A 10,598-nucleotide genomic window follows, 5' to 3' on the forward strand; every position below is an offset into this window, starting at 1 on the left:
GACTAGTCAATAAGTAATGTCGTAATTATATCAACAATCAACAAGACAACAATTACTCTACAATTAGTGTCGTTATTATATTAATTATTAACAGTTAATCTATAATTGATGTCGTGCTATAATAATTATGAAGAATTTTGGCATAACCTGTTTTCCCATTTGAATCAATATTCCATTCGAAGTCAAATGGGGTTGACTTTGAGAATATACCTTTGGCATGCTTATGTTGTGGTTGTGATCAACTTATTTCCCACTTTATTTTCCACTACCCGTTATTGCACCCACTTTCCGCTATGAATAAAATTAATTAAAGCGCCGTAAAGTTAATTAATTTTGTATATTTTATAATTTAATTACATCTAATAAATTGTTGATTGAATATTAATCTAATTGATATAACAATAGGAATTTAGGAAATAAAAAAGTAAAAAGAATGAAAGAAAAAAGTTATGGATATAACAACTCTATCCCTAACTCTAAGGAGTAAATGAATCGAACTTGAATAAATAAGAATATATTTGTGTTCATTTATTTATTTTTAAAGATTTTCGTTCGTTTAAATTTTTAATATCAATTTTATGTTCATTTATTTATTTTTAAATGTGTTTCTTATCGTTATTTGTTTGTGTGTTAGTAGTAACTAGTAAGTGAGTGAATGAATGATGATAGAGGGAAGCACCTTATATTTGATGAGACATTTTCAGAATCTGCTGTCTAACTATCTCTTCCCCTCCTTACTCAGTTTTTTGGTTTTTCCCAAACTCTAATCCCGAGGCGATCGTTCCCTTCTCCATTGTATACGAGATTGTCACTAAAGAAATTATTTTTATGTATAAACTATAATTCGTAAAAGTTAATCATCAGTGAATATAAGTTGAATGGTAAATCATTTAAATATAAATTTTATTAAGTGTTTAGATTTTAGAAGTACAATCTTCAATTATATTATTTAAAGTATAAAATAGTGGCATGAGAAGATAAAAAATGTAATTATAAAAATCTTCATAATAATTTAAAATAATAATAATTCGATTATTTTTAACTTAATTATTGATTAACAGTGACATTAAATAAGAAAGTAAAAATTAATTATATTTTATAACTATAAATTAATTTAGTATTTTTATATATTAGTTTTTCCTTTTTTTCTACAAATAATTAATTAGGTCAATAATATTTCTGAACCAAAAAAGTAGATTAAAAAATTATTCATATATATGTTAAAACTTACTTGAGAGCTTGAATATATAAGGTAAATAACTTTATATATAAATTGGTACATTGTTAAATTTTACACACGTAATCTATACTAATATACATTACTTTGTATCGTTTATTTTTTTGGAAATCAAATAAAAATGCCGAAAAATAATTTTTTTATCAAAATGTTAATTCTTATTATGTAATTTTTGAATCACACTCAATATCATAATTTTGACACTCTTTGTAGTAATTTTCTGATAATTTTGACACTCTTTGTAGTAATTTTCTGTTTCCTATGACATGCCCCAGTTCCAGAATCCAAACCACAACCTATGTATCTATAATTATTTAAATATTTTTAATGATGATGTTATGAATAATAATAACTAAACGATTACAAAGTAATGTAAAAAAATATGATTAGAGGAGAATAAATTTTATTATAGTCATTTTTTAGATTACATTACTTTTTTAAATAATAAATATAATAATCCTAATTAAATAAGACAAAAATTAAATCATTAATTCTAGCAAATAAAGAACTTATACTAAAGTTTTTAATGTTTTTGTCTGATTCCCGGAGAAGCTAGCTGCTATACTCGGGATTATGTTGATTTTTTAATGGATGACTCAAAAATAACTAAGATTTTATTGGTGGTCCATGCCAGAACAAAACCCTAGCTAATAAGATCTAATTTGATTTAGTTTTTAATAGTATGTATTTGAATGATTGAAAATGGAATTGAGACAACAGTTGCTCCACGTTCCTGCATGACAACCCCCGCCCCTGTAAGAGAACAAATTCAACTGGGATTCTCTGACCATTACTATACAGTTTTCTTGTCTTCCCATCATTATTATCTTAGCATGTGAAGCAACTCCCCATGATTTAAGCAATTGTTTTTTTAATTTAGTTAAAATAAAATTAAGAGATTATAATAAAATATATAGTAGTGGTTATTATAAACTTATAATTAGTTCAAAACGGGGGGAACCCTAGCTGGACGCTGACGAATGCGTGGTGCGTTAAAATAATGGGAAAGAATCAGATGTTGGTGTTGAGTTAGGTGCACGCCAGACACTTGCCCAACCCCTCTTTCACCGCTTGACGTCACTGTCTACGGCAACCTCACCGGTTGCACCCAGCACATCTCACGTATCTTCACCTCTTTACTTTACTAGCAATCTCTGTATTTTATCAATTATATTTACAATGTCAACTTTTTTCAATAATTTAGATAATTGAAAGACATAATTTTTTAAAATTATTAATAACATACTATATAAATATAACTATTTAAATTTACGATATTTAGAAATTACCATTGAGACCATTAAATAAATTTATATTATAAATTTAATTTTAATTTACTTAATATTATTGTTTTTATAGTATATCTTATATAGATTCAAGATACTTAAATACACATTATTCTTTGATCGGTGAGTGGAGTTTGGATAATTTCGATAGGGCCTTTGTATAAAAAAAATATAAATACTTCATATTCGATGCATCATCATTGTTTAATTGATAAAAATATAAGGGTAAATTAAACCAGTAACTACGGGATATTTAGGACACTTTTACTTCGGTCACCGAAAATCAAACAAATTTTATTAGAGTTATTGTTGTTAAGAAAATAGTTTATTTCAACTACTGGATCGTTAAAGTTTTAACAACAACTGATGTGGCATGTTAAAATATTCTAAAAATATAGAAATCTTAGCTCCTCCTTTCATCGTTTTTGTTGTCATTTGATGATTTCATTAGTTAAAAATTCATCAAATTACTATATATTTTTATATATTTTAATATGATTCAAACTCGTTAAAAAATCTTCAAAAATCCTAAAATCACAATCAAAACTAAAAATTAAAATTTATCGATGTGCTATTGTTAACCAATAGATGAGTTTGGAACCAAACTATGTTAAATTTATAGACAAACAAAACCTTTTTTATTTTTAATATTGATCAAAGATTGCTTCGTTCATCTAAAACTTAACTTTTGCGGTGATTGTCAATTTAAAATATTCGGATTATTTTGGAAAAAGGTCTTTAATATATCATGTCGGGTTTTTTTAACAGCAGCAGTCAATCGGTCATAATAAAATAAATTAAAAATTTAATGATTATAATATATGTTTCAAAAGTTGGGTGATTAAAATGAAAGTATCTTAAAAGTTCAATGATCAGCGTGAGACTGATAAACATACATAAATTAAAAGTGTTTTGGAAACTGCAAAAATAACCACTTTTTAATATTATGGTGTGGGATTAAATAAATGTAATGGATAATTAAGCCATTGGATTGTGTGTCATTTCCCATGTGACATAAATGACTTTGCTTCCATTGACGAAAGTCTTTAAAATATTGGATTATTATTATTTTGTTCCTTTGCCTTAATCCCTTACCTTTCCAAGTTGAAATAAAGAAAATCAAACCATCATCCTTCATCCACATCTCTTCTTTTATGAGATCATAGCAACATGCTATTTTATTTATTAATTATCAATATAGAGTAAGTTTTTTAACTAACAAATAGTTTTGCATTTTTTGTCAGGATTTTATTTATTATTTATTATACTAATAATTAATTGATACAATAAAATGAGATACTAAATATTTTGAATAAAATTGTAAGATCCAATTAATTGTTAATAGTTAGTAGATAAACAATTTCTATTCAAAAATAATTTTGATTAAAATTAAGATTTTAAATAATATTAAATATAAATTCTGACATTATATAATTTATTAATTAGTGAAAGCGAAAAATAAAGAACAAAGCGATGACGAACGAAAATTATGGTTGTTGGGCCAGAGGAGTACTATTAACATTTGGATATGGTTAGCAGTCTCACTATTCGGTAATAGTTTCCAAATGCAAATAGACACTGCTACTTGGCCACCTCACTTTGGCGGTATCTCACTTAGGTGATATAAGGTTTAATATTTAAAAAGTCTATTCGATTATTATTATTATTAATAGTTCATAGGAATAGAGAATTTGTGTTCGATTATTATAAATAATCCATCAAAATATCCAATTATTACAATATTATTTAGCATCAGGGACGATCAAATTTTACGCGCTGAATGGTTTTAAACGCAGTATTGTATGATTGGAGATTTGCATTTAGAGAGTAGCCCATCGTTCAGGGACAAACACAATATTTTATGTTAGGGGACTGACTTTAATTTAAGGACGAATTTGAATTTATATAATTTTAGGGAATGAGTTTGAATTTATAAAATATTAGATGGATGAAAACAAATTTTCAATAGAAAATACATGATCTTTCTAAAATATATAAAACTTTTAAATTTTCAGGAGAAGACGATGTCCCTCGCCTATCCATTTGATTCATCCCCGCGTGCACTAAAAGTAACGAACAAATTCGTGGTGTGCAATCCGGATTGGTTTAAAAATTAGTGGGCAGGCCCAAATATTTTTTTCCCAAATGGGTAATTGGTAACATTTGAAAACCCAAAATTAGTGTCTGCTCCTCTCTTTTCCTAGTAGCTCATGCATTCGACAATTTTAGAATTGTCTTGTAGGTCCGTGAAGACCAGGTCCAGGAGTAATGGTTACTTAACAATCTAAATTGTTTTATTTCATCCAATATAGAAATCTAGCTTGCTACTCTTGCTTTTAAAGATCGCCATTTGCCGATGCTCGAACGCCGTCGTTGGGATTCAAGACAAGTTCTTTCTTGTCCAGGATTCCTCAAGCCAGCAGCATCAATGTTGGCTTTGTAGTAAAGTTAATATAATGTTGTAGTAGTAACGTAACGAAACACAAATAAAATAAATTAAAATAAAATAAAACCTATGATCAATGAAATTGAATAAAAGAAAAATTTTTGTTGAGGCTCGTATGAACAATTTTCTTAAAGACAGATTCGTCATCTTCTCGATGCTTTGAGTAACGTTGGACGTCGGTATCCAGGATACAACAACATTCGTTTACAACCTCTTGAACCAATCGCTGCTCGGGAAATGGGCTTGGAAGTTGGCACGGAGTGGGAGTCTTTGTGGAAAAAGATTATCTGTAGTAGCTTTAATATTGACACCTAGTCCATGACCCTTAATAATCTTCAGTTTTATCAGGCTTCTTGGATGGAGACGGGTCGCCAACAACTGTGTGAAGGAGACAAGTTTGAGATCTGTTTCCGAAATCATATTCAAGCTCGAGTGGGGAATGGTAAAGTTGTCTCCTTTTGGCATGATTTATAGATTGGAGGTACCTCTTTAAAGAATCAGTTTCCTAGAATTTTTACTCTCTCAACCAACAAAGATGGGAAAATTGCAGAATTTGGAAGTTTTGGTCCCTCCGGTTGGAAATGGAATATCCAAGTAAGAGGAAATCTTAGTGATTGGAAGCTGGATCAATGACTTAACCTAGTGTCCGTACTAAATAAAAGCAGCCTTCAACAAGAAGCTAGTGATGGTTTGTTGTGGAATGGGAATGGTGAAGGAATTTAAACTTGAGTTTGGAGGGTGAAGACCATTTTTGGAACAACTATTTTGGGCAGGCTTAGCTCCACCAAGGATGGCGACTTTCATTTGGCAAGTTATTCATCAAAGGGTGGCGGTTAGAACTGAACTTCTTAAACGTGGAGTTTCGAGAGTGGTTGATCTGTTATATCCTTTATGTAGGTTTCTTCCTGAATTGTTTCTCATCCATTCCTTGAATGTTGTATAGCCTGGGTACTTAGAATCATTTTCTCCAGTTTTGGAAAATATCCACTACACTTTCTAAGGACTTCCCTTCCCTCTTGTCAGCTTGGAATGTTCTTGCTCCTCAATCACGCATCTGGCCTTTCATCTCCAGAGTAATCGTGTGGTCAATCTGGAAATTTAGGAATTCTATAGTATTTGAGAATGGAGCTTCAGATACTTCCCTCCTCTTTTTATAACAAGATTTCGACTTGCCTCCTGGTTCTCAGCCAAGTACCTTGAGTTTATGATCCCTCTCGATCCCTTGATTGGAGACCCATCACTAGCTGATTCCAGTTCTATCTCTTGGAAGAGACTACTGTCCTCTTCGGCTTCTTTGTCTTGACCCCTGAGTTTGTGATTTCTCTCGATGCCAAACCTTAGGCTCCTTCTCGGAATCCATTGGTCCTGGCTCCCCGATCTTGGCAGAACTAAAGGTTGTTAGAGCAGGTCTACATCTCCTTTCTTCGACCGACTGGAGTGATAAGGGAAGGCTGATTCTGGAAAGTGATCGCAGGAATGTTGTAGAATGGATTAAGGATCCTTCGGTGTGTCCTTCGTCTTACGAATCCATTGTTAAGGAAATTATTTCTGTGGTTAAAAGAGAGAAGATTCTTATTCGGGCTGTAAAAAGAAGTGCAAATTGGGAGGCAGACTAGTTAGCTAAAAAGGGGATTGGTTAATATTAGGAAAGTTTATGGCTGTAATGTTTCTGTTCTGGTTAAGCGTTTGTATTGTGTTCTGTTTTCTAGACTGTAAACCTGGGGGTTCTTTATGTCCTCTTCATTAATAAAACTTGAGGCACTCTTTTCACCCTTTTGTTTTTTGCCGTGAAATTTTATCGGTTTCTAAAAATTATGAAGGATTTTTTAACGAGACATTCAATTATTATAAAAAAATTGAATAATTCAAATCTCAAATATTTGAAGTTGATAATATTTCATAAAATCAAGCGTGCTCAAAACTGGAATAACATAGATGTTTATAACTAAACGCAAACTCTTAAATGAAACATGAAACACCAAATATAACTTATGTTGCACGAGTAACCTACAATTGAGATATTCAGAAACCTCGATTATTTAATCATCCAAGTCCACCCCAAATACCGTAAATTCTCTTTAACTTGATACTTCAAGTAGCATATCATTCTCCAAGAGACGGTTTGGGAAACTAATGAATTCCTGGAAATAAAACCTACATTTATATGTTTGCAACTGTGGTTTCTTTGAACAGTCTTGTTTTAATATAATAATCACCAATTGGTTTGTTTGTTACTTTTGCTGGCAATAGCTATGGGAGCAATGCAGATAGAATGAGTGTTCAGGAACTAGAGGAAGGGAAGAAATGGTTGAATGACACATTTTATCTCATAAGGTAAGTTGGACACTTCAAAATTACATGGTTTCTGTTCTTAATAAAACCTTGACAACTATTTATTGATATTATATGTGCTCATGCAGATTGAGACTTTTATTAATTATTTTTCCAAATTGTTGCCTAGTTCCTGAAATATATATATATTTTTAAGGCATTTTCGTGTGTGTTTGGGTTGGGGGGGGGGTGAATTTACAGCTCAGTATAGGCTTGGATGGTTTAAAAATTGAGGCCTTGTATGCTCTTGTTGTTGTGCTTGCTTTCTTAACAGTGCTTTCTAGATTTATCTCATGAGTTCTGGAATAGGTGCGAGAATGATTCTCTTCCGAATATAGAGTGGGTTCTTGATCTTGCAAGGGCAGCGGTACTAAGGCATGGTATTCAGGGGCTTGTAATTGATCCTTACAATGAACTTGATCATCAGCTCCAAACTAGTGAGTACTTTTTCCACAATGCTCACCTTTGCCTTGTTTGTTTTGCTATCATATTGGCACCACCTCCATTTTTATTTGATAGTATAGTTTTGTCACTTTTCTTGGTGCCTTAATTTGGGTCCTTTGGATCATCCATGAAATACAAGTATATAGTTTAGATTTTTTGTTTTTATGCCAATGGCTAACCTGCTTGATAGTTGGTAGTGTCACGGACATCCTCATTATTCTCATCATCATAAAAATTTTAACTACCTCTGTGCGTGTTTTGCCTAAAATTATATACTTCGATAGAAGTATTCACAAGGTGTCCTGGTTCTATTCTAGTGGGACTCGTAAGTGGACAAGAAAAGCTTCATAGTTTCAAAATGCTCTTTACTATTTCCTATTCTGAGCGCTCCTCATTTACTGGCTGACTAAACGTTCCGGTTATTATCATCTTATATCCATAACAGGACTGAAACGGAGTATGTAAGCCAGTTGCTTACGAAGATCAAACGATTTGCTCAACATCACTCTAGTCATGTCTGGTTTGTTGCACATCCAAGACAGGTTGGTCTTTTTGAGTTATCTTTTATTGCTTGGTTTCTCTATGAACAAATTTTATATTTGTCCATCAGTTGCACCAATGGACTGGGGCTCCTCCTAATCTCTACGACATCAGTGGAAGTGCACACTTTATAAACAAATGTGACAATGGAATTGTTATTCATCGGAATCGGGACCCCGAGGCTGGACCTGTTGATCTAGTACAAGTGAGTATTGTCACAAGGTTGTCTCTGTAAGCAATCTTTAGTTTCTATCGCTGAAATATGTTTTTGCAGGTCTGTGTGCGGAAGGTACGAAACAAGGTTGTAGGAAATATAGGCGATGCGTTCTTGTCTTATGATAGGTATGTGACATTACACCATATCCACACTTCATTGCTACTTTTCCTTTATAGTTTTAGTAAGGCTTGTGTGTTTGTGATAAATAACCAAATTTGATTTGGAACAACAAAGGGTTAACAGTTAGAGCTTGAATAGAAAACTATAGATAGTTCATTGTTGGAGGGTCTGGGACTGGCAGATAAGTCAACTTAGCTTGATGTAAACAGAAAAGGGTTAAAGTAGGTTGGAAATGCACTATGAACGGTGAGACCATTACCGAGACCTGATGAAGCAAGTAAAATGATGCAGAGGTTAAATAGGAAACCACAGGTTGTACTAGTGAACGTCCAGTACTTGGCAACTTAGCCTCTTGGAGGTGATGCCATACCACTAGCATGCTCAAGGTTGGATCTGAATAATCTCCAACATATTTGTGAACTTGAGAAACTATTAGCGACTGGCATCAATGAAAATGAGAGTAAAGCCTTAAACCACTCTATCTACATCATATATAGGTCAAACGCATCATGTTCCGTGTTTGCTGAAAATAACATTAAATTGGGCTTTGTAGGAAAAGAAATTAGCTGCTTGTAACACTCCAGATCTTTAATTGTTTGTTTATGTAATCATTATTGTACTGCGGTCTTATTTAATGAAATTTGGCAGGGTGACGGGCATATATAATGACTTTGACGAACGACAAATGAAGTGAAAGGCCATGGCGTCGTTCGATTGGTAACTGAAATTTTGTATAGTATGACCATTGATTATGCATGGAGAGCCTTCTTTCCTGATGTAGCGGGTACAGTTAAAATGATGCTACCAAAGAGCCCAAGGCTAATCATAGATGTAAATGGTGGTGTTGAATTTTATTTTTTATTTATCAATAGCACATGAAATACTGGGGATAATGTTGAATTCTTTTTATCAATAGAATTCAGGAATTTGTCATGCTCGTCTCAGTGCAACAGTAGATTGATTGGTAATCTACTCAGTTTCTAGTACTATTGTGTTTTTTAATGGCTCTTCTGTAATTAGCAGAGCTCATCAATGTCAACCATGAGATGATGATGATGACCCAGTTTATCTTCATTTTCATTACAGGATCTTATTTCATTACTGGTTGGTCCTTGTGCAGTCTAAACGCTAAATCCTATTCAGTTTTATTTCAGAAATAATGTTTCCTGTTATACACTTTCGAACTATATATATATATATATATATTTTATCTGGGTGTTTAAATTGATGTCAAACTATTACCCAATTTTTTTTAAAAAAGTTGTTCCCATAATACCGCCCAAACTAGGCCTGTAAATGAACTGAACGTTCAGCGAATCGTTCATGAACCGTGCGGCAGGAAGTTCGTTTATATGCGTTTATTTATTAAATGAACGAACATGAACAAGATTTTTTGTTCGTTTAATTAAATGAACGAACATGAACATAGGTCTCGTTCGTTCATTTACGTTCGTGAACGTTCGGTTATGTTCGTTTATGTTCGTTCGATTATGTTCGTTTATGTTCATTCATTTATATTTAACCCAATCTTCTTAAATCAATTTTGGTGACCAATTTGTAAGTATCTTAAAAATATTAATTAATATGATATTCTGATGACCAACTCCATAATTAATCTAATTTTATTTGGAGATTAAATCCAATATGTTAACCTGTGAGGCACCTCGCACCTATATTCATTTCCCCCTTTTTTTCCCAAACCCTAGTGTTCACTAGAGAGTGGAGACGATCGCTGAAAGCTTCAAAACAAGTTATATTATAGTGCAATATGAAGTTTTACATGTTTGTTTTCATCTCTTTCTCTGTTTTATTTGGCTTAATAGTTGATATGTAAAGTTATTGCAGGTATCTTCACATCTAAAACTCAAGAAAACATCATACTTCTTTCTAGAAATAGATGGGAATATAAAGGTAACAATCGGAAGTATACGAGCATCAGTAAAGAGAAAAATATATAGAATTTGCCAGAAAACAAAA

At 32.2% G+C, this 10,598-nt stretch overlaps 1 protein-coding gene across 1 annotated transcript; it reads left to right on the top strand.

The window, feature by feature from the left end:
• The first annotated feature begins 6,946 nt into the window (after window positions 1-6,946).
• Window positions 6,947-9,401, top strand: LOC120148425 (twinkle homolog protein, chloroplastic/mitochondrial-like). The gene is made up of 6 exons (XM_039161551.1): window positions 6,947-7,303; window positions 7,610-7,741; window positions 8,190-8,286; window positions 8,355-8,489; window positions 8,559-8,626; window positions 9,270-9,401. Exons 1-6 carry the CDS (start codon window positions 7,242-7,244, stop codon window positions 9,313-9,315), a joined length of 540 nt encoding a protein of 179 aa, XP_039017482.1. The 5' UTR covers window positions 6,947-7,241; the 3' UTR covers window positions 9,316-9,401.
• Window positions 9,402-10,598: the final 1,197 nt, after the last annotated feature.

The sequence above is a fragment of the Hibiscus syriacus genome, unplaced genomic scaffold, assembly GCF_006381635.1.
Source record: "Hibiscus syriacus cultivar Baekdansim isolate YM2019G1 unplaced genomic scaffold, ASM638163v2 tig00110957_pilon, whole genome shotgun sequence".
NCBI lineage: Eukaryota > Viridiplantae > Streptophyta > Magnoliopsida > Malvales > Malvaceae > Hibiscus > Hibiscus syriacus.

Bases quoted from the DNA above. Each gene is read 5' to 3' on its own strand.
- LOC120148425 (XM_039161551.1), top strand. From the start codon at position 7,242: ATGAGTGTTCAGGAACTAGAGGAAGGGAAGAAATGGTTGAATGACACA. The intron at 7,742-8,189 runs GTACTTTTTCCA...TATCCATAACAG, and splicing joins CATCAGCTCCAAACTAGTGA to GACTGAAACGGAGTATGTAA. The intron at 8,627-9,269 runs GTATGTGACATT...GAAATTTGGCAG, and splicing joins GCGTTCTTGTCTTATGATAG to GGTGACGGGCATATATAATG.